Source organism: Tachypleus tridentatus, chromosome 12 (assembly GCF_004210375.1).
Source record: "Tachypleus tridentatus isolate NWPU-2018 chromosome 12, ASM421037v1, whole genome shotgun sequence".
Classification (NCBI taxonomy): Eukaryota; Metazoa; Arthropoda; class Merostomata; order Xiphosura; family Limulidae; genus Tachypleus; species Tachypleus tridentatus.
The window spans coordinates 32,457,326-32,483,038 of record NC_134836.1 but is presented as its reverse complement, the minus strand read 5'-3'; the positions used below and the strand labels follow the sequence as shown (position 1 = coordinate 32,483,038).

Genomic DNA, 25,713 nt, shown 5'->3' with positions numbered 1-25,713 from the left:
CGGTGATTCTTGTACTTACCTGTTAGTCTTCCTGGCGGGTTATGATAATTACCATTCTGCTACAGAAAGCCCTTTACAACTTTGTAGATTGGATGTCAACATTGGTTTTATGCCATTTTCTATTTTTAATTGCTGTTTTGTTTATACCTTTGTTTCCTTTTACGAATTTTACTACATTTACTTTACTTTTACCTTTTAACCGGACATTTGGCTAATCATTATTATAATTTTGCTATATGTCTTTTAACACTTTTCTTATTTTACCTTTTGATAATGGCTGTTATGACAACATAACTTGGAACCAGGACTGGAAAGACCAACTTCAGGTTACTGACGGTGGTTCTTGTACTTACCTGTTAGTCTTCCTGGCAGGTTATGATCATTACCATTTTGCTAGAGTAAATACCTTACAACTTCTTATACTCTGCCTTCTATCTTAACATTGTAGACTAGGTGTCAACATTGGTTTTATACTTTTTTGTTTTAGCTTCATTTCCTTTTATGTATTTTACTACATTTACTTTATTTTTACCTTTTTATCGGATGTTTGGCGCAGATAGCCTAGCTGTTTTGTGCCATAAAACACTAAATCAATCAATCAATCCATGGTTGATGAAAAGCACAGAAAGTCAAAAGAAAATTATAAATGAGTTAAAAGATAGACATGAAATTATGCATATGACACAAAGAAAACTGTTTAAAGGGATTTCTGTGAAGAGTTGAAGGAATGTACGTATTTTCATTTGTTACTTTTTAGCATCTCATTACACTGTATTTCATGGTAACAGAGTTAGTGGTATAATAAAGGAAATGGAAAGTGAAATATAAATATCTACCTTGAAGAAATGTTTCATATTCATTTATGAGGTTCTGAGGAATATACAAATGAAGCTTTCTAGTAACACAGTGATATATCATTGGATTTACAATGTGAGAAAGCAGGTTTTTGTAGCTGTGGTGAGCAGACCAATGGTAGTCCATTATGTAGCTTTGTGCTTAAGTACAAACACACAATACAAATGAAATATAAAAATTGTAATATAAAAAATAGTATTTTTATACTTATAAAAGTACCTTTGCAGGTGAACTATTCTGAGTGCAAGGGCAAATAACTACGTTAAATAACATTTATTAGAAACATTATAAAAAATCAAAATTTTTCATGTCATTTTCCTTCTTTGTCAGCAGCTTTAATACAACAGATCTGCATTGCGAGATTTATCTGTTAAAACATGGGGATAAAACAATTACTAAAATCTCTGCTTTGAAGGTAGTTTTTGCCAAGGTGAAAAAAAAGAATTCACATATGAAATATCTAATATTAAAACTATTTTATCAGTAGTTTGTGATATGTTGATTATTCTTGCTTCCTGGAGCTCCAATGGGAGCAGACAAAATTCTGATACAGTTAACAATTACAAATAAAACAACAAACATGAAAATTGTTTTTGTGTTTTTTTTATATTTTTTTCATTCCTCGTAATATTTTTTGTGCTCAATTGCCTTTTAAAAGTAATAGGAATATTATTATCTGATAGGAAACCAGGTATGTTATTAGGTTTCATGAATGTAAGTGGTGGTTGCAGAAATCCTTTTTTTTATTGAATGTGTTAAGTTTATCTTTTGTTTTACTTTTAACTCTATATATGTTTTTACTAAAATGCTGCCTATTTTTATAGCATTTATTTCAAAAAATTAAATTTGGGGAAGGTTGATATTTTATTTTAATTTTTCTCAGGATGCCAAAAAAATTCCTACAGAAAGAAAGGCTGCTTCAGAGATGACATTCAAATATACTGTAAGTATTATCTTAGTTCAGTCTTTGCAGATTTAACACTTACATACAGCTATATTACCTATTGTCATGTTTACCCTTTTCTACACATTACAGTTTTCCTTGTGTTCAAAATCCTATTATTTTTTGTCTGTTACACCAGTCAGTATAACAGTCTTTAATAATCCATATCTTAACAGTGTAGAAGTTTAAAGATCTCAATTTTATAAGGCAGTGTTTTAAAAATCTTGTATTTCTCATGGTGTGACACATTTTCCTTAAGTATCTTCTCTATTTTATCCATCACTCTCCAGTAACTATAAAATTAAATGTAATTTACTCACTATAAAATTGTGATTTCTCAGGTTTGTTTGGTTATAAAGCTATCACATAGAAAATCAGACCACTCTTGTCACATCCTCTTTCTGTTTCAGCATTTGTTAATAGTTCTTACTTAAGCTTTATTATGTATTACCTGTAATCAGGTAAAAGCCAAGATTTTCAAATATCAAATGAGTTATTTTATCACGTAGTGTTCTGAAAAGATAATTTTTAAGCTCACTTTTAGTACAGGCTTCATTCCTGTTGGAAATGTAACAACTAACTTGAATGAATTTGTAGAGACTCTTGTTGCATTGTTAGAAATCCATACAAATTATGAGGTTCACAGGAAATTTTCTGCTTTTTGCTTGTTGTCAGCCTATTTTCTTTGGTCCATTAGTTAATGATTTAATGCACTACCACCATTAGTATAAAAAAAATTAGGACTGAGTGTCACTTTTTGTGAGAGTACTTTATTTCATGTTTATTTTTATTTATTGTTATCAAAGTGACTATAAATTCTAACAAGCATAAACACAAAATACATCTAAATTACTCTTTTTTTCTTTATAGAATGATTTCAAATTGTAACAGGAAACTGTAATTGTGTATTCTGGATAGCTTAAAACTCATAACTATGTAGCTGTTTACACTTATATTTTATTGTTCTCTGAATTGTATGTAACTGTGAATTGTACCACACAAGCTGCAAGTCACATCATACTGAATGATACAGCAGACAAGATGCTATGAACATGCTTCATAAAGAATTATTATAATTTATGATTACTTTATTTAATCTCTTCTAACAACTTTGATTTTTACATTTTAATTACTTTTATAGCAATAATTAAAACACTTCTGGAAAACAAGAAATGCACTATATTATATTTTTGTTTTGTTTTTTTGCTCTCATTTACTGATGAAATTTAAGCATTTTTTATTATAATGACTTACTAGTATGCCAAATAATTTTATTTCCTGAAATAATGTGTCTAAGTTCAGAACAATGTCCAATAATTTACAACTTAACCGTCTATCTAAGACAAGAGGAGCTTGAGTTAATTCACGAAACTGTTCATTCTGAATATCATGAGATACTGAAGACAGTATTGAAATTACTCTATGAAAACAAACCTAGTTCATCATTTGCATTTGACAGATTATAACTTCCACTTTAAATTATTTATAAATTATACGGTATGAAATGTTAGGTTAATTTTTGGCAATTTATGAAGGAGGATGTGACAGATTGGTAAGGGAATCTCATTTTCTAGTTTGAGTCCCAAAACAAGTAAGATTAAATGCTATAAAAATTATACTTTACCTCAGTAATATCTGTTATATTGAGTACTTTATGTTAAATTTTCTACAGTGGGGATGGGTGGTAAATATTCAAATTAATGAAGGGGAGGATCTAAGTCTCTAAGGTAACAAATGTAGAGCTTCTCATAATGGGAGACAAAGTACATTCCATATAAAATTTAGAACTTAAGACATGTTTAATATTAAAATTATATTTATTATCTATTGTTTGATGCTAATATTATTTATAAATATTAATGGCAAAGTATAAGTTTTCAATACAGCATTAAAAAAGTCGTGACATATGCTTTGACATACCTGTTGTAAAAGGATTAAAGTCCAGTCATGTATATCAGGAAGATATTAATCTAACAGGTAGGCACTTCGGCTAGTCTTTGGAGCTTTCACTTTGCTGCTGATTGCACCTAATGTATTTAATAGAGGAATGCAGTTGAGAGAGAAGGAAACTTATGGTCAGACTATAGAATCTGATTCTGAGACTGATATTCAACCAAATACATCAAGTTCATGTAATTCATATTATGACATACACTTTCAGTGATTAGTTATTTACTATTCAAACCTTTGAGTGAAACATTTTCCGCATATATAACACCTGAAACAAAGTTATAATTAGTTAGTTGCTTTAAATATTTACTTCATTATTCTCTTTAAACTACACTGATTGAATTAGCAAAATTGTAGGTGTTCCACTGGAGGTTTTGAGAACAGTGTGGGAACTTCAAGTTGTCCCCCATAACTGAGCTTTCAGCACCTTACATGCTTTTTTATTGAATATTTTCTCTTATGAGTTACTAAGTAGTATACATAACTATTCACAAATAGTTTTACACTTCATTAGTTATTTTCTGTAACTCATTGGGTTTACCCAGAATATGAATAAAACTCCCTGAACTTATTGGTTGCTATGATGGTGAGTGAGACAGTTGTCTTCTTAGTAATACTATTACTGCAATCTGATATAATGAATCAAAGTGATGAATTGTGGTGTTATCTTAAATTCTTTAATAGATTTCATTTTACTTCTAGGCTGGTATCATTAACTAGTTACCATTAAGTTTGTGGCTGGCATTTTTCTCACAGCATTCATTCTTAGAAACTAGGTGTTGGTTCTGTTTTTTATAACTCCTAAACTCATGACTCTCAATTAACTATTTGTCTATGCTTTTCTTATTGCTTAACTTAATTACACAAACCATACATCCTCTTATGCTATTTTTCCATAAGTGTGTATTATACGTAAAAAATCTAGATTTTTAGTTTCTTTTTAATATTGAAGCAATTGCCTAAAACTATTTTTAAAATACCAGTTGTTTCAAGATGTGTTACACTTGCAGCAAGAACTTTATTTCACATACATTGCTACTAAGAATATGTTGGAAAATATTTTTTTTAATATGGAACAAAATCTAACTCATTTTCAAATTGGCATATGATACATACTGAAGTATTGGAAGAACTTACTGAACTTTTATTTTAAAGATATGTTCTTTTGATGTAATAAAAATAAGAAGATTCATGTTACTGAAAGGCCAGTTTGTGTGACTGTAAATGGGTAACACAGTTCTGATGTGCATTCACTGAGAATTGTGGCTGTTCTAGTATATGTTACTTGTACTCTATTCACATAATTTGTAAAGCAACAATATACACACACATTTGAACTAGGGCATGCATTTTCATTAATATGCTTAAAATTTTGAAAGTTTTAAAAATATATACTATTAACAACTTCAGATTTAAGCTTGTGGGTTGCTACATAATATTTTTGGTAGCAAATTACTGCTTGCTTTATTGTTATAGTACTGAAATTTAACAAAATGAAAAAATGGTATGGTTAAAGTTTCCACGTGATTTTATTAAACAGAAAATTAAACTGCTTACTGAGTTAATTATAAGATAATGTATGAGTGACATGTATTATTCAAGATAGAAATATAAGTGAATATATGTTACTGAATGCATCTCTCATTTATGTGGTACTTCTCATTTCTTTTGCCCTAGCCTTCTAATCTTCGGAGACGACCGTTACTCAGTTGTAGGAATTTTCAAGAGGTATTTCTGTGTGTGTGTAGTTAATTATTTGAGCTATTATTATTCACCTTCCTCATGCATATATCTTTTGTTGCATTTAAGTAAATATTTAGGTGATTTTGTTTTTTCAAGTAATGATGTCATATTTTTACTCATGATATTTTTAAATCTACATTAACTCTGATTATGGGACTAGGTGTGTTGTACCTAATATGTAACCACCAAAGTAACCATGAGTGTAATCATGCTACATCTTATATAATGAACAAGTGTCTTCAAGAAATTTTGTGCATATTATCATTCAGTGTTATAAAGTTTTGTATAAAAATGTCATGTTTATTAATACTTTTCAATTAAACATTTGCTCATGCTTTCTGCATGTTGAGTATTCAACATGTGAAGTAATTTTGGTTTTGTGGTTAAAAATCTGAAAATTGTCAAATTTCATTTACTTAATCTTTGTAATCTTGAAAAAAAAAATATATTTTCATCTACCTTGACTATGTGGGATTGGTTCATTAGACTCGCTTTGAAACTTCTGTAACAAAATTAGGAAATCTGAGTTATCCATTTTCTTTCTGCAGTAACTGCAGCTTGAATAAAATGGTTACCTATATCTCCAAAATGTTACTTTATTAGCTCAATATTTCAGTATTACATCTTTGTCATGTTATTAGTATCCTCCAAGTTCACTAATTCAGTTAAAAGCTAAATTGTAACACTGTTATTCATAAATTGAAACTTTGATAAATGTCTTTATTATTTCAGTATAATATATACTTACTAATTGGTAAAGTGGTAAATATTACAACTTTCTTATATTTTGATCCAGCAGAGAGTTTTTGTCTGGAAGATTATGTTGGGTGTGTGTGTATGTATTAAAGTAATTACAACACTTGATATACACTTATGAATAAATAATTCATTTTAGCCACTGAGAGGTCCTCCTGTTTCAAATATTCATACACCAGCCCCAGTTATGAAAGGAAGGAATTTGGAATCTCATGTCAAGGTATGTAGCGAGTGATATTTTTTCTTGTTCTTTATTTTCATCTGTTTTAAAAAAAGCACAAGTTGTTTTTCCACCATTAATTGTGATAGTCTGAAATATTGGAAATAAAGTTTTAGAAAAATGCACTAATGAATAGAACAAAGTTTTAGTTTTTGAGTGGTATATATGAGGTAAAAAATACAGGTTTCTTGTCCCTATAAATCACTAAAATTTTGGTATGAAACTCTGCCTTTATTTTTCAAACAACTTAATAACATTCAATAATTAAGATAATCAACTAATAGAATGTGCCACTACAAAAAAACTTGTTGGAATATTCAGTAACATGCTGCATTTCCATCTTCTATATAGGAAACAATGTCGTGAGTAACCTCCCACTTATGAATACACTAGTATATTTATAAAAGAAATGTGAATCAGCTGGTAGTAATTTTTAAGAAAATTGCAATGGGTCAGCCTGAGAACAGCATTATTGTTGGGTGAACAAGCTTACAAAAATAATACATTCAATGTGATAAACTGTAGGCTATAATATGAAATTGCTTGTAAAAGAAAAACGTAATTAGTATTTAACCTGAACAATTATCTAAACTTAGTCTAAAACTAAAGCTTCTGGTGCATCTTTATTCGTTAATTTTTGTATACTATTTTTCATTAATGTTTTAAAACAAGGTGTAAAATGATTTGGGCCAAAGCGTAAATTGAAAAACAAAAAAGTTATGTCTGTTTGAGCCATGTTTACATTATAAATGTTTGGTATGTAATTTTTGATCTGCATTTTAATTAAATTATAATGAATATTTGTTATGTGACATGGTTGTTTGTTAATACTTTTTCTTTTTTTTTTACTTGTAAATAATTACTTGGTTTTATGGTTTGTTTTTGATTTTCACATTTATTAACTACATATTTATTGGCTGAATGTTTCACAAAGGTAATATCTTGATTAGCAGCTGTCATTTATATTGTAACAAAATCATTCTTGATTGATCAATGTTCTAGTACATTTGTAATTGTTATGTCACTCTTTACTTTTTGTTGTTATTACATGAATTAGTATCACTGTTTGTTACGTACTTGGAAGAGAATTATACAAATTTGTGAATTGTACTTTTGCAGAGGGTGTCTTGTAACTAATTGTAATTACTATATTAAATCTTGACATGCTAAAATTTTTTCAGTTTTGTAAGTCAGCTTTGAATTTTATCTTACATGGTGAGAATCCTCAATAATGTGAGGTATCAACTGGGCAACTTAGTTTTCAAATGAGAAGCATTAATAGTGGATGAGATACCAACTAGGGTAGTTAGTTTTCAAGTGAAAGCTGTCAGTAGGATAGTTGGGTTTGAAGTGAAAACTACAGTAATGGCTGTGATAGTGACTAGACTAGATAGTGTTTATAACCGTAAAACCTTTTTCTGTAGAGATTGCCACAGGTCATATTCAGTTAGCAAAATGTCTTTTTATATAACATTCAATAATCGAATCAATATTTATTACAGGAAGTTGATTATATGTTGCTGTGATGTAGGTAACTTGAAATCTGAATTAATAGTTTAGTTAATGAATATTTAATGCATAGAATACTCTAAATGGATAAAACTGAAATAGAAGTTCTCTGAAATTAGTGTTATACATTTAAATAACAGGCCATAATAGCTCATCTTGTTTAGATAACAAGAGATGAAAAATATGCTGTCGATAAAACTTCAAACTTGGCCAGAGCCTCATCATTGGTAAGGTAAGAATTATTTTAATATATGCATCTTTTGAGAGAAACATTTGACAGAGGTTTTCAGTATATTAAGAGGGGTAGTACATTTATTTACTCTTTGCTGTTGTAGCTGTAATTAATGACTAGCCAAGTTTATACCCACAGATAATCTTACTAAAAGCACTTTAATAAAATGTTGCACAATAGATGAGATGTTTAGTTTGCCTTAAATGTGGGCATGTATAAAGTAGTGGTTGTCAAATTTTGTTAATATTAACCTCCCTGAACTAAGAAAGAAAAATGTTGTTCCAAAGTTTTATACTTTTAGAAGTTGTGCAGAAAAACCAAGCAGTATAAGTCTGATATTTCATTTTTGCAAAGGGAAAACACCTGGCAAGATAAAAAAAAAGTTACTTGAGAGGTTCTTTTTTAATAGTTTACTTTTTCTCTATTTTTGTTAAAACTCCTTACCTTTAAAAAAAATGACCAAGCTGTTATGTCTCTTGGCTCTCTTCCTTATCTCCTTGGGAAGACAAGCTTTATAGTTTGGACCAGTGGTTTAAACAGCATAACTAGTTTGACAAGTATTAATTCGGTCAATATTTATCACACATTGATTTGTGCAAAGTTTCAACTTTTGACTGTGAAATATAAAACGTTTGAACGTATGATCCAGATAATATTTTAGTTTAAAACTGCCATAATGCTTTGTTATAGAATTTGTTGTTGCTATTTATTAATTCATCATCTATATACTTTTAACAGTGGGTAAAAGATAGGGTTGTTTAATTATCTGATTTTTCAGATTCCAGATCTTAGGTTCATCATTGTACTTTGGACATCACTTTTTTATAGAATGAAGAAAGCTGATGAATATAAAAAATTTGAATTAACTTTTAGTCCAGTTATCTGTATAAAGAACCAAGTCATATGACCAGCTTGTTTGCAAAAATTTTACTCATTATATCAGTAATTGTGTCAGGGCTTATCCTGGACTAAATTTTTCTGTACCCAGGCTATTAGCCAAATGGTTTTTTTGGGAGCCAATTTTTGCCAGTGTTTTAGCCAGATAGGTTTGATCCATATCCAACCCTCCAGCCAGTCACATACGATAATATAGTCAAAGAATAAATGACAACTAAGTTCTTATGATACATTTTATTTCAATGAATTTATCATTTATCAAATTTATTATAAAACAACAGTTTTACAGTTACAAAGTTCAATGATCTGATGAATATGCTGCATATTGGCTCAATTTATAGAGAATTTTTCCACTAATTAACATTTAGTTTTTTACAAGTACGTGTTTATTATGGTACTAATCCAGTAACCGCTTTTAATTAAACTTACCGGCCAAGCCATGTGCCATTAGATAATGTAATTACACATGTGAAAGGCATCACAATCTTTGTGGTTGTCCTTTAATTATAGCGCCGCTAATCAACCACATATAAATGAGTTATTCGTGTCAAGCCGTTAGGTCGCTGTTGATTGAACAATTTTTCACTCATTTGTCGATCCTGACCATGACCTTGCATGAATGCAGACGGGTTATTGATTTTTATCTGCTTACTGCATACTTGCATTAAAAAAAACGTAGATGTAGTGAACCAGTCTAGCATTTTGTAAACAAAGTGTTTCACCGATATATTCACCAATTACAATTTTTCTTTGCCAAAAAACAAAAATAACAGCCATTGGGGAATATGGCCACCGACAGCATGAGCCCTGTGTGTTTTCTGCTTGATAAAATCTTTATAATGATGTTATCTAGAACTTTGAAGACTTTTGAAGTATTTTTTCGAGAATAATCCTTTATAATGGTAGTTGTTGAAGGTTATAATTGTTTGTATTAATTTTCAGTGAATAATTCAGCAGTTACTCTGTGAAGTTTGTGTTTTTTTGTCTCTTTGCAACTATTATATTATGTAGTCCAAAACAGGAATCTTTCTTGTCGATGATGCCATTTACCTTTTGTTTTTTTTAAAAAAAAAACAAGTGAATTAATTATCCATAGATATAAGTAAATCATATTTGGAACTATAAAATAAGATTGAACTATAACAGAATTAAAGTAACCAGCAATAGAAAAAAAAAAAGTTAAACTTGAGAAGAAAGCTCTTTTTTGTCTCATCACAAACTTTGTATGTACAGTTTACTTGGAGGGCTTAAAGAAATAATACATTGCAAATAACTTGATTAACTTTTATTTTATTAAAAAATAAATTTAATTATCAAATTATATTACGAGACTTGTCATAAAACTTCAAAGATTTTTGTCCACAAGCATTGCTTGGAAATGATCAAGAAATGTGAAATCTATATGAGCATTTTAGGAAATGAGAATAATAAAAAGATTGTATTAAGGACTTAAAACTTTGACTACCATAACTTTACTCAAAAGTCAGAACTTTTCCCTATTTTGAAGTTTATTGTTAACAACAACAAAAAACAACATAACTAATGTTTCAGGCTTGATGTTTTTCTAAAATATATTCACCATTCATTAATAAAATATTGCATTTGGCTGGACTCCTTTTGAACAGAAGCTGTGAGCATAGAGTATATAAAGAATGTTAATAGTGCTTAAATTGGAAGAATGAAATAGCTCTATTCTCTTCATTAATTTTTATAATTTTTCAGTGAAAGGATAGCTGTATTGTATTTGATTTTAATACTTTGCTCATTTAATAATATTGTTTTCATAGTAGCGAAGGAGGGGGGAAAATGAAAGTTCAAAAACGAAATAATCGTCATGTTTCCTCAAGAGTTAACGAAGAAGAGCAAGCACAGGTGAGAGATTGTTATTTATGTTTTAATGATGCTTCTTGAACTAATTGTGGGCCAGCCATTTTGTATTCAAGTGGCCATGGTTTGCATCCATCACTCACTTTTGTGTTGTCGATGCTAAATCCCACTTCTCTGCTAGAGTAGCCCAAGAGTTGATGGGTGGATGTGTGATTTATTTTAGTTTATCAGTTCTAAAATTAAGAGTGGTTAGTGCAGAATAACTATTGTATAGTTTTGGGGAAAAAACAAAAACTGTATATAGTTTAAATTTATTTAAGAAATTGAATATAAAATCATTTTACTAAAATTTTTGTATCCTGAATAAAACTTTTGCTATTCGATTCATTTCTTGCTATCCAGTATGTTTATCTTCTGTAATTGGGCATTTTATACTGTTCCTTAAATAATTTAAAATGTTTAAATTCATTTTTCAGATTTTATTCTAAGATTACATGTAAAATGTTTATTCTTATATTACAGGTAATAGAAAACCAAAATCTCCCAAACATAGTGCTTCCCATCACAACATTACCTAAATTCAACTTTACCATCCCAACTCCTGTTCCAAATACCACAGCTAGTGTTGCTGTCACAACTGGAAGCCCTGGATTTATCTTTTCAGCACCAATACAATACAGTGTTCCATCAACATTGTCAGGTGCACATTCTTCTCAGGAAGTGAGTTTGTTTGAACAGTACAATTAGGATTTGCATCATTGTTTTCCACCATTTGTGTACTATAGAGTGCAAATCATGTTTTTGACATTTTTGTTTGGCTTTATTTTTTTTTTTTTTTAATGAGATTCATATTGTCCATGCTATTTTTTTTATAATTAAATCTTTGGGCATGTATTAAAACATTTTAATTGGGGATAGCTTAATAGGTTGTTTAAATTTAGTGTTAAAATCAAACTCATGATAATAGAATTCATTAACCAGGAAGAAGTTCTAAAGGGAAGAGTTTTATTCTGAAGCATTTTCTTATAATACAAAAAAAGAACTGTAAGGCTATGTGTAAAATTTTTTTAGAATAATCGTTTTGCAAATACATAGTTCGATCTACAATTAATATATAGGTACTTTTCACAACAACAACAACAATAAAAAGCTTAAAAAGAAAGCATTAGACTTGTGCATATTACACAGAAGAAACAATTGTTTCTGGATGCCAAAAGTTTTTACTTGCATTAAGAATGGAATTAAATAGATCTTGATCACGTAGCAACTGTCCCCACGTAATGTCAGCTAAATATCACTAGATGATGGCATGCAGTGCCTCTGTGCCTTTTATTTTTCCATTTAGCTGATCCCTCAGAACCTTTCAATCTCTTGTGAGTACCAGTTTCCAGGTTGACGAAATTGTACATGTGGTTAACTTTAAAGTGTTGAAATCCTGACTCCAGTAGAAATTCTGAATTATTTGATTGCCATGAGTCTGAGTAAATTATAGAACCCTGAGTGATATTGTTTTATATAGCCTCCATTATAGTAGATTTAGTGTGATCAGGAACTTGAAATAAGTGGATGAGTCTAACAATGCAAAATGCATATTTTTCTTTATGTTCATTGGCCTTATGATTTTGGCCAGCAGTGTATGTTGATTTGAACATTCCAGTCACAACACACAATTCACTTTAACTCTGTAAATTGTATTTTTATACATTTGTAAATCTGAAGCATGGCAAAACAGATTTCAGCTGTAACAGAACTCATAACTGACTTTTTAGCATAACTGAATTTTAACTTGTTCAATTTCAGGTATTCAATTTTATTTTTATGTACACTTTCTCATATGGTCAAAACAGCCTTCGAGTAACCTATATTTCAGTTTTTAGTTCTATGTATTTATATATTTCTGAAACTGCATTATTGTTTTGTAGGTCTAAAAATAATGTATTATGACCATTTTAGTTGGACTCTTATGTCTTAAATATCAGGTCATCCTTTAAGGTTCAGAAAGAGAGAAAGGATTTCATATACATTTAATGTTATTTAATCAATAATGTATATCGCATTATTACTAATTACTTCCTGCCAATGATTCACAGGCTTCTGAATGGTAGTTCTATAAAAATTATTGGGGTTTCGAGGAAAAGAATATAGAGAGGGTAGTATTGACGTCTTCATATGTTCCAAGCTTTTTTTCATCAAGACAGTTCTGCAAACTTTGGAATAGTTAATAATCAGATGGGGCAAGATCTAGAGAATAAGGAGGATGTGGAAGTTTTTCCAAGTCCAGCTTTTCAATCTTTGCAGATGTGATCCTTGCTGTATGGGACTGTGCATTATCCTGGTGTAACACAACACCTTTCAATTGATCAGAGCAGGCCTCTTTTCTTTCAGTGCAACATTCAAGTGCTCTAAATGATGACAATAAAAGTCTTATGTAATGGTTACATTACGTGGCAGCAATTCAAAGTGAATCACACCAACAATATCCCACCAAAGCTTAACAAGACTTTCCTAGGATGGAGGTCCATTTTGGGCTGTGCTTTAGCCAGTTTACCTGCAGTAAGCCATTGTGTGCAGGGCTTAACATTTTTATAAAATATCCAGTTTTCATCTCCAATCACTAACCTGTCCAGAAAAGGAGAGTTGCATTCATGAGAATGCAGAGAAGTGCAAATGTCCACTCTTTCTCTTACGTTGGCTTCTGTCAAATCATAGGGAACCCATTTTCAAGTTTTAACACCTTTTCAAGCTATTGCAGATGACAGTGAAGTGTTGAATGGGTTGAATTAACCTTCTGTGCTAGTTCTTCAACTGTTACAGCATAATCTTCAAGTGCAACCAGCAGTAAGCCATCATTAAACTCAACAGGACGACCTGAATGTGGCACATCACTTAAGCTGTAGTCACCTGATCTGAACTTCTGAAACTACCTTTGACATTTTTTGTCATTGAGAGATTCTGCACCATAAACACCTTGAATGTTTTTTGTATAGTCTGCTGCACTATTGCCTTTTCTAAACTCATATAGAATTATATGCCTAATGCACTCCTCAGACACATCCATCTTCATCAGGGTTTTTATTTGGTTAGTGATTTGAAAAACTGAAGTTGAGGTTGCTTCTTTTATTTGTCAGAACATTTTTATACACATCCTACTAATATTTTAGCCATTAAGGACTTCTACAAAGATGGAAATGATGTCCTTTCTGTATTAAGTTTTCAGATATTACTTATGGGATGACCTGATATATAAAAGGTATAGAACTTTACCCTATAGATAGATTACATTGCTACAGATACGAAAAATTTGACATGGATTAGTGTATGATTCATAATGAGAAATGAACCAGCTTTTTGTAGACCACTGATTGAAACTTAAATGTAGTGAATTTTTATATTTGGTATAAATTTTTTCAGTTGAGAAAGAAAAAGTAAAGAATTAAGCTTGCATGAAAATAAATATTAAAAAAAATCATGCTTAAGTTGATAAAATTGAATTTTAAGATTATTTTTGTTAACTAAAAATAATAAATTTTTTGAAGAAAATAATAATAATAAATTGTTTGAAGAAACGTTGATTGCAAATTCCTGTATAAATCGTAAAGAAATGTCTACATTAAACGTGTGTATATATTTTAGTTATATTAAATAATTATATTTAAATGAAGTTAAATGAATAGACAAAATCAGGATTGCATTAAAAACAGCAAATCCCAACCTCTTATTAATTATAACCATAAATTTTCAGGACATAAATCAAAAAGCTAACATGAAATTTTCTTACAAAATTTTTTTAAAATACTCTTACACATTAAAAAAAAAGGATCCTGGGTACAAGCTACAACAGGGGATTATAAAATGTATTCTAGGTTTTGGAGGTGACTGCAAAAATAGTAGCACTTACATTGAGCTGGAGATACACCGTTGGTCAGTCTTAACCTCAAGTTTGCTAGTGTTACCTAAGAAAGTGAGAAATTAGGAGAGCGAGGTGTGGGTCCTCAAGCCCACATCCCACATCTATATCACCCTTTGCTCCCTGTAGACAGTTGTGAGAAGGTGACTGGTCTCTCAGATTAGAATAAGAAATATAAAAGGGGATGTGAGCATGACAGTCACAGTAAACTATCACTTTGCTGATGTCATGTTAATTAGTGCCTCTACCATATTGGGGGGCAGAAATGCAAACTTCAAGAGGTAAGGTTTTATCTTACCCCCAAATGGTAATATCTTATTTTCATTTAATATGTATATTAAAATTATTATCATTATTTCATCAACAGGATAGAAAATTCACATTCAGTTCACCTATGATTCTGGACAATAGTACCAATACTCCAGAAAGTCCATTCAAGAAACAGACAGGTAATATTTGATTTTTTGAGGTAAACAAAATTTCAAGTTTGTTACATGTAATTCTTAGCCTAATTTTTGCAAAAGGTTTCAGCTTTTTCACTGTAGTTTTGATTTCCAATACAAATTTTAACAATGGATCAGTGTAAAAAGATTGATACAGCACAAGTAAGGTACTTTTTCCAGATTTCTGAGAACAGAGATCTGGCAAACACAGGGCAACCCAATATGTTCTCAAAAATACAACGAGTTTAACTTCTTTCTTTTTTTTTTTACATGTTTCTACTTCAAGGTTTTCAGTGAAATTCTTCTGTGCCCAGCATTTATTATTGCATAGATAGTGAGGTTATCTGACACTGTCACAAGTAGAGTTACAACTATAGACAAGGCAGCTGGCTGGCAACAATAACTGCCAGCATTCTAGATACTTAAATGAAAAGTGTGAATTTACTGTTTTTTAACACTGTTTTGTGTCCAATTTATAACTGTAACTGTATTCTTTAATGTGGTATAGGAGGCATAGACTCTGGACCCCCAACCAAATCTTTTTTTTTTCTAGAAATTTATAGCTGTTCTTTAACATTGCATAAGCAGTTTAAGATCTGGAGAGTAAGGAGTCTAGCCACTCTCCCTTCCATTTTAATAAAAAATGAATAACATTTCATTTTATATAAGCTAGTGCATATTATGAGAATGGGTGGGCCTCTCTTTTTGTGAAGAAATTAATAAAAGTACAGTATATGGAGAAGTTTTTATTACCTATCAGATACATTATAGAAAATGTTTTATGCAAATGATGACCTATAGGAAAGCTCTGTGAAATGAAACAAAGGAAAATTTGAAAATTATTTTAGAAAAAAAAGTGTAGTGAAGTCAAGTAAGAAAATAATGCAGTGGTGTAAATTATTATAAATACTGTATACACACTTTGTTTGTTTTTCTCTTATACTTGGGGGGGGGGGCTTTTAGTAATTGATTAACCCTTTTACTATAGGCAGATAAAAATGTTACATGCTTTGACTATTTAGTTACATTGCAAATTTAAACTATATTATGATGGTATACAATTAAACTTGACATCAGAGTGTAATTAATAACTTGCATCTTAATTAACCCTTTTACTATAGGCAGATAAAAATGTTACATGCTTTGACTATTTAGTTACATTGCAAATTTAAACTATATTATGATGGTATACAATTAAACTTGACATCAGAGTGTAATTAATAACTTGCATCTTAATGTTATATAAGAATTAAATTCTTAGTTATTTTTTATTATTATTCAAATAAATCCTCAATTTCACTGAAGTATGAAAACTAACCTTTGCTCATTAGGTATCCTCTCTTCTCTAATTTATTCACCACTCTTCTGAGATAATGGAATTTAGTGTAAATTACTTATTGTAATATTATGTAGCTATTACTTAGACAAAATGTAATTTTATAGCTGTGAATCATGGTTGTAGAGGCACCACATAGAAAATCAGACCTCTCTGGCTATATCCACCTGTCACATTTACATTTTTGCAGGTTGCCAGTAGTTCTCTTTGATGTTAAATAGTATCTAATCTGTAGCCAATAGGAAACCAAGGTTGTAATCTGTCACGTGATGTATTATCTTTATATACAGAAACTGTCTCACTTCCAATTCAAAGTTTATTTCTGCAGGAAATGCACGTGTGAGCTTAGCTGCATTTTTAAAGGCTTCTTACAACATATTTGGAAAATTAAAAAAAAGTTATGAAAGTTCTTTGATATTGTCTTCTTTACAGTATCTGTGTTTTAGGATTATTGTTCAATTAAATAAACTTTACTGTAATAATATCACCATTAATATAAAAGAGCAGTGTTAAAGTTTAACAGTCAACAGCAAGAAAAATGTTTTTATGCTTATTGTTTATTATTTTTATATTACTAAAAATTAAATGTGTTAGATTAGGTAAGATAAAGAAATATTAACTTTTCTTGAGATGCATTTGCAAGCAACTCAAGAATAGTCCATGCTTTAAGTAATTTAATAGGGTAGCATGAGCTACACATTGCCTAAGTAATTTTCAACATCTGGGGTGGTATTATTTGCTGAGACACAATTTAAAGGGAAGTAAAACTAAAATTAAGTCTAAATGGGTATGTATTCTGTTATCAGAGTTAAGCCATTTAGGAGAAGCAAATATAATTTTGTTAAAGTTTGAAGTCATTCTGGAGAGAAAAGTAATTTATTATTTTGTTATGGTTTATAAGGTTTGTCAAATTGACTTACTTTTTATCGATGTAGGTTACAAGAAGTAACAAATAAAATTTATAAAGCTTTACTGAAAAAAATTTGAAATCCAATTAGGAGATTCTAGAAATTATGCAAATGAAATGAAAATTATCAAATGATAAATATTTTAAATCTTTGTTTTGAATTTCTCGCAAAGCTATACAAGGGCTATCTGTGCTAGTTGTCCCTAATTTAACAGTGTAAGACTGAAGGGAAGGCAGCTAGTCATCACCACCCACTAACCACTCTTGGGCTACACTTTTACCAACAAATAGTTGGATTGACCCTCACATTATAACGCCTCCATGGCTGAAAGGGCAAGCATGTTTGGTGCAGCAGGGATTCGAATGCCTTAACTCACCTGGCCATGCCAGGCCATTTTAAATCTTAACATGAAAATCTTTCTGTGTTTGGAAAAGTCAATACTTTGATTGTGTATATTTTTCAGAGAAATTTGTAGTGAAAATATTTTATAATAATTTGATACTTTTCTACAAGATATTTAATGTTTACTAAAAGCTTGAAAAATTTCTTGAAATTACACAAAGCATATTATATGTAATATATATATATATAGAGAGAGAGTGCACAATAAAGAAAGAGAAGGAGAGACACAAAGAGAATGAGAATTAATCAAAAGTAAATGACTAATAGGCCTATCAGATAGCAAGTATCACTAGTCACTCAGTTCAGTTAGTGTTGTATCACTTGTTTGGCATTTAGGTGACTTTTTTTTTCTATTTTTGTTTTTATGTAGTTTCCAAACTTTCTTAGTCCATAATTTTATGATCTTGCTGTTCCAGTTCGCAAATTACTGTATATCTTGTCATCAATAAATGTTGAAGTTGTTTGTCAGCTAACACTCTTTGACTTCCTTGAAGAATCTTGCACTTTGAATCATATCTCAGTTTTTAAGTTCAGCATATTCCTTGTTATAATATTTTTTTATTTTGCTCCCCTTCAGAGTATTTTTCTATTTTAAATTTACAGTGGGTGTGCTGTGATTATGTAAATACCCTGCCAAAATACAAATTTCAGCTTTTGGAATATTTCATATCTGTTTATTTCTTTTGTAACAATAGATGATTTTAATTATCCAGCAGAACCATCAAGTCAAGCTCTGGCATCTCGTTTATTTTTAGTTTCAGTAGAACCTTCTGAAGGTTTCAAGAAGTCTCAGTTAGAGGGTGTTGCAGGTTCTGGAATAAGACCATCCAGTGATCTTATTGTGGGAGGTAGTGTGATGGATGTTTTAAAGAAAACCCAAACCAGCATTCCAGTTGATAAGCCTATTGTTGATCTAACTGTTGAAAGTACGTCAGTAATCACTGAAGAAAAGTCTAGGGAAGTAGGTGCCAGTATTTCACCATCTAACACTAGTAGGCAAGCTAGTAACAATCTACAGACTGAAAACCCATTGCAAGGTATGTTTTTGACATATTTTTAGAAGAAAAAAATTGAATTTTGTAAAAGACAAATACAAAGAAATCAGTTTTGACATCAGGAAAAAGTATACACAGCAGGTGTTTTAAAATAGTTTGAAGTTACATTTGAATAATGTTTTGTTTAAAGTTATTCATAAAAAATGATGTTCTGTCTTTTGTAAGTTTAATGACCATAATTTTGTCTTAAGTGTGATGTATGCACTAATAATGAAATGCTGGACTATCAAAGATGCCAGTCTAGAGATTGTCAAAACTTTTATAATGTTTATCATACTTTTGCCAACTGTGAAATACACGCTATTATTTAGTCTGTGGATCATTATTCTTTATGTTAATATTATAGAGAAAAGCATAAAACACTAGAGTACATAGTCTTCACTCTGTATTTATACTTTTTGTTTTATTTTCAATTTTGCTAAAGTTGGTTAATCTGTAGGATTATCTAAAGACTACAGAAAAATACTTAAATTTTAGGCATGAGTCTAAATCCATTCAGAGGTATTTAATAGATGAAAAAAAAATCCCAGTTCATAGCTGTAGTTTTATAATATTGTTATAAAGATACCAAACTGAATAATATAGTTCTTTTAGATGGAAAATGTGGTCAGATGACTTCAGTTGTATTTTAACCATTTCATATCATTTCTAATATGATAGAAGAACGTTTAAAAAACCAAGGATTTGGGGAAAAATTTAAACCAGATCCAGGATCTTGGGAGTGTTCAGTGTGCATGCTAAGAAACAAGTCAGGAGATTTCAAATGTATAGCATGTGAAAGTCCAAAGCTTGGAGCAGGACATTTAACTCAAAACTCTGGTGAGGAAAGACTTGATTAGCTGCTTATCCTGCATGTTTAGAGGTTGAATGTAATCTAGGTTTTTAATCCTTTTGCAACTGGTAGGTTAAAGTGTGCATGTTACAACCTTTCACAAAATTACATTCAAAATTTAAACTGACTCAGTATATTCATGTTCAGTCATTTTCACCAACCCTGTATGGAAAGAGTTAAAGTTAATTTCATAATGTTTGTACTGTGTGATAATTTGATTCAGAAACTTAATTTTAAAATGTAAATTCACTCAAATTTTTTCAGTCACTTATTCCTTAATAAGTTTTTTTATCATTCTTACTTGGGTTAAAATGTTAGCAGATATCACATATTTAAACTATTTTTCCTAATAGAAGGAAGTATGAAAAAATTTTACTTTTAAATTTCCAAATGCGTTTTATCAACTTTAAATCTCACCATTAACATATTTCTTCTGATAGAATTGCAATTTAAATGACAATCATATTTAGCTTGACTATTGTTTGTGTGACAGATATTTCAAGCCTGAACTGAAAGCAGGTTTAAGATTTTGATATTATTGTTAACCTTTCTCAATTGGTGTTTTGTAGAAGCATTTTTAAATTACTGACTTGTTTTATACCCTGTATGAGAGCCAAACTGCAGTGTATGATAGGCTGCCAGTAAATATTAAAATATTTATTACATTTCTCAAAATGGGCTTGGTTAATTTGACTTAACACATGGCATTTTTGTATTTATTTAGTTTTTTTAGATTTAATACTTCACTAACATTCAATATATTGTGTATGCCTTCAAAAAATGTAGCAGTCTTTCAGTTAATAATGTACAAAAACATCATATTGTTAGTGAAGTATTTTTTTATAAAATAAAGATTTTTCCATGAATATATTGAGTATTTTTTTGAATAGTCCATGTGCAAAGTAATATTCATGTTAAATTAAAAATAATTTTTCTCATTTCCAAAAATCTCACATTTTCTTTATGTAATCACTAAAACCTTCTAAATCCACTATTTTTCTTGCTAAAATGTTAAATTTTGTTATTTCTCTGCCTATCTCAAAACATAATCAATCAATTTAACCAACATCATGACCACAAGAAAAAAAAGAAATAACTTTAAACTACTCTTTTCTTTTTTTTAATAGAATGACCTCAAATTCTAAGATTACAGTACATTTAATTTTGTAAAAACTTATATTTGTGTATAATTAAAGTTTATTGTTTTATTGCCCTTTCAATTGTGACTAACTTCTGCCTGTGCCATTATAAGTTGCAAGTTACTTGGGGCACTAGCTCATGTTATCTTATAGAATTATATTACCTATGGGCTGCTACAACTAGTACAGGCAGCTTGTATGCATGCCTTGTGAAACACTTTTATTATATTGTGATTATTTTACTTATCTAAACTAACATAAAAGTATTATGTTTACATTTTAGTTTCTTTTATAACTATACATAAAATATAAACATAAAAATAAATGTGACCAACCTTTCATTCTCTTGCTGTTGATTGTCAAAGAGTTAATCCTAATATTTTATACTAATAATATTGCAATTAATAACTTTCTAACTTTTTTGACAAGAATTGTTAAATTCATCTAAGATAGTTATTAACTTTCTGATGGAAATGGTGTTGGTACTGTGGGTGAAATATACATTTCACCATTCAGAACATGATGTTATGTTATTTGACAGGTGAAAACTTTTTAATTTCTATAAGTTAGAGATAATATATCAGTAAATCTAAGAGAATTATTAATAAATTATGAAAGAAAGGTTATGGCAGGAGGAGTCTGATTTCTATTGGATAACTTTTTGTCCAAACAACATTAAAGACTAATAAATGTAGTTTATCTTAGCAATGATGATGATATAGTGTAATTTACATTTAAGTTTATAATTGTCGAGAGGTGGTGGCTAAAATAGGGATGGTATGTAAAGAGAAAATGTTGTGTCACACTAGGGAAAGTTCTTTCTTTTTAAAATAGTGCCTTATACAATTAAAAAAATTTAAAAAATCTTTATGCTATTAAAATGTGGGTTGTTAGCTAAGATTTTATTCTAAATGGTATATCATAGAATATAGTTTTATAAAATTTTGAATGTAAGACACTGAAAGTTTGTCATGCTCATTGAAGCATACCTGTGGCAGTGGGGTTAATAATAAGATTAAATATACTTCTGTCTATATGCAAGAAGTATGTAAAAACTACAAATTATTATGTTTAGAAGTCATTACTCTAATTCAAATGTTACAAGTCGTGAGATGCATCTAATTAAGTCACTGTAAAACATAAATTTTTGTTTAAGTAAACAGAGCAAAATATAACAGCATTGCTAAACTTTATGGAAATGTTTTAGAATAGTTAACTCTTTTTCCCACAATTGATCCAAACATCTCGCTACTCAGGTTGATTTGGAAAAGTTAGATCTATTTTAGTTAGTGAGCAGGTATATGAAAAGTATATTGAAATACAGCAGTTTTATATCAGAGTAAAATCTTGTTTAATGTTTATTACTATTATGTTTTTTAAAGGATTTTTAGAAAAGTTCAAACCATCTCCAGGTTCATGGGAGTGTTCAACATGTATGGTAAGAAATAAACCAAATGATCTCAAATGTGTGGCTTGTACAACATCAAAACCTGGATCTGGATTTAAAACTTCTACACCCCAAGTCACAGGTGAGTGAAAAGTTTAAGTTAAATAAATAGTTTATAATTTTTTATGCAACTGAATTCACTGTGAAAGTGAACAAAGTTTGAAAATCTTGTTGATTGTGTTTAAAATTCTCTTTATAAAGTTTGAACATAAGTAGATTAAAAAGTTTTTGTGTATAATCTTAACCAAAGTTTATTCTTGTATGAATAAAAACCAAATGGTTAGGAAGGAAATGCAAACTGGCTTAGAGTGACATCTGGTTTTACATACACTATAGCCACCTGTACTTCTTTTGAATTGAAGTTTTTTAGAACATGTGATTCTAAACATCACCAGTGTAAAGTACAGTATTTATTTTACTGCAAGTCTCTTCACAAGTATTGGTAACCATTCTGCTGCAGTTGATTGTTTATATAAGATATAAATTACACTGAGCAGTAAAGCTATTGTCTCTTTTCATACATGAACCCCTCAGCCTGTGACTTGTTGTTTCAGACCCAGGACAAATGGATTTTTATAATTAACCCTATTACAATAGGTTCATGTATCTTATGCAACCTTGTAGCCATCATATAACCATGGTGGTATACATACCATACTTTTGAAATTACTTAATGTACCTTTACATTATTTCAGTAAACAATAAAACCCTTTTATAGATAAAAACTCAGAATTTTTATTTAAGTATCTTTAACTAAAACACTGTTTTAATGATATGAATTCAGTGTTGACTGCTCTTAGTGTAAACTGATTTTCATGTAAAGTTTAAAAATATTTTTACCATCTGAAAATTTTCAATCTCATTTGCATAATACCCAAATCCTCTTAGTTTCACACACCTGTAAAAAACTATATTTTGTTATTTTTAAAACTACAGTAATTCCAAGGCTGGTTGACGACATTATCATCATAGAAATGTTATCAAATACATTTAAATTATCCTGTTTTCTTTCTGGAACAACCTCTAATTGTAATAGAAAAAGGTAGTTATTTAACCTAAATATTTTAAAGCTTGTAACAGTGCACACAGACATATTTCATTTTATTAACCTTTGGATCACATCTAACTAAATATCTTGCTGCATAAGTTACTTGCAAGCATTTATTGGTATTTGCATTATGTTACTTAATCTAACCTTATAGGTTTCAGAATTTTACATTTTACAATAACAAATGAAGAATACATACGAAAAACAAGAAAACTTACGGGGGTCTTTTCTTTTTTTTGCTATCAACTGTTAATGAAACTTAAGCCTACTTTTTATATTAATGACATTGTTACACCAAATATTTATTTGTTTTAAGCATTGTACCTAAGAACACAGAATAATAACACAAAAGTTGACAGTCCCCTTTAACTATCATTTTCATTGGTTTCTCACTGTGCAATAAATGCTGTTAAAATTTTTCCTAAGCTTGTCTGTATGCTTTTTGTATGAAAAAAGTTTGAACTGGAAATGAAATAGACAATTTTGTACTGAAAACAATACAATGTAATATAGATTAAAACACTGGCTTTCTCTTGGTTATGAATAATATAGTACTAAATGTCAGAGAACTATTTGCAACTTGTGAAAGAGAAGATGTGAGGCAAGAGGAGTTTTATGTAACCTAATAAAATTGAAGGCTATAAAAAATTATGCTTTACCCAAGTAATAACTATATTGTAAGTAATTTACATTAAATGCTGTACTTCTTGGAGGTGTAGTAAATAAATTTCAGTAAGAAGACCTACAGAGCAAATGCTACAATTCTTATACTAGGGAAGGTTAAGGATTGTTTAAAACAGTCCCTTAGAATTAAGAACCTGAAATTTTTATGATATTAAAATGTAATTTATTACCTATATTTTGATGCAAAGTTTCTTGTTACACAGTAATGATAAAGTAGTTGAAACTGTAAATGCAACTTTGTAAAAACTTGACATGCACAGAAAGGGGTACCTGTATAAAAAGGGTTATTATAAAGCAGTTCTAAGTAAATGTGGTTAATTCTAGAGAATATTTCAGAATGTTGCCAACATAGCATCTTTGTCAGATATCAAACCTTGTTTGCTCTGACATGTATTTAATGTAATTTGAAGGTTATTTGTGCATCTAAATAGAGTTGTAGCATTGGTAAATAAGTCATTAGTAACACAATAATGTTAATTGTTTGTGCCCTTATGAATTCTGATGTTGGTTTGGTTTTTGGTTTTTTGAATTTTGCGCAAAGCTACTAGAGGGAAGGCAGCTAGTCATCACCACCCACTGCCAACTCTTGGGCTACTCTTTTACCAACAAATAGTGGAATTGACCATTACATTATAATGCCCCCACAGCTGAAAGGGGGAGCATGTTTGGCTCGATGGGGATGCGAACCAGCGACCCTCAGATTACGAGTCACACGTCTTAACACGCTTGGCCAAGCTGGGCCAAACTCTGATGTTAATATCATAGTTAACAAAGATCTCTGCATTCTAATAATGAAGAATCAGTAATGATACTAGCATGGTTAACTTTTTCTGCAAGATTGTACAAATGTAGCAGTGATAAGGCAATCATCATACTATGATCAATATTGCTTATTATAACATTAAAGATCTCTAGCAGTAGAGAGTTAGTTATAACTGTAGTATACATAAAATTTGTTGTTATACTTCTCAAGAAATGATGCACTTGTCATACTAATACTGTAGTTCACATTCTGTATTACTGGTATTTTCAAAGATGTTTCTGAGGAATGTGCACAAGTTTAACTCTCAGCAGAGGCTCAGTCCCTGGGGCTGACCTTGTAAACATTTTGTACTTGTAGTTTTCATGCTATTATTTTTAATTTAGTGTACGTTCATACGATTTGGCAGATTACTATTAAACATTACAAGGCTTTTGTACACAAAATGTCAATTTTTTTTCTTAATTAAGTCTTGAGGTTTGTTAAGCAGTGTTTTCCTTGTGCTTCTATTTTCACATGCTGCTTATCTGACAAAAGATTTAAGATTAAGAACATTTTAGTGCATCAGAAAATTTTCATATATCACATGCAAAATTGTTAAAATGTTCAGATACTTTTATCAAATGTTTCTTAAGGAAAAAACTTCATAATTTATTTTAAATAAGAAATCTATATGGGTTCAGTCAATTTGACCGATCTTGTAACCACATACAACATTAGGATTGTCACAAATTATCTCTTTCATTGTAAAATGACTACAGATTATAAAATGAAAACAAAGTGTTTAGACTAAAAAGCTTAAATCTGTATTATATTGGCC

General features: G+C 29.9%; 1 protein-coding gene across 4 annotated transcripts in view; it reads left to right on the top strand.

Moving 5' to 3' along the window:
* Nucleotides 1-25,713, top strand: part of LOC143235521 (uncharacterized) — an 81,130-nt gene that overhangs the window by 31,178 nt on the left and 24,239 nt on the right. For 2 of the 4 annotated variants that reach the window (XM_076473749.1, XM_076473751.1), the window contains 10 exons: nt 1,739-1,798; nt 5,426-5,476; nt 6,387-6,467; nt 8,141-8,208; nt 10,896-10,977; nt 11,455-11,652; nt 15,207-15,288; nt 18,684-18,965; nt 19,644-19,802; nt 22,337-22,483. In XM_076473749.1, coding sequence (XP_076329864.1) covers nt 1,739-1,798; nt 5,426-5,476; nt 6,387-6,467; nt 8,141-8,208; nt 10,896-10,977; nt 11,455-11,652; nt 15,207-15,288; nt 18,684-18,965; nt 19,644-19,802; nt 22,337-22,483 — 1,210 coding nt within the window. Of the gene's footprint in view, nt 1-1,738; nt 1,799-5,425; nt 5,477-6,386; nt 6,468-8,140; nt 8,209-10,892; nt 10,978-11,454; nt 11,653-15,206; nt 15,289-18,683; nt 18,966-19,643; nt 19,803-22,336; nt 22,484-25,713 lie in introns of all 4 variants that reach the window. The other 2 variants (XM_076473748.1, XM_076473750.1) reach the window with 1 other exon arrangement.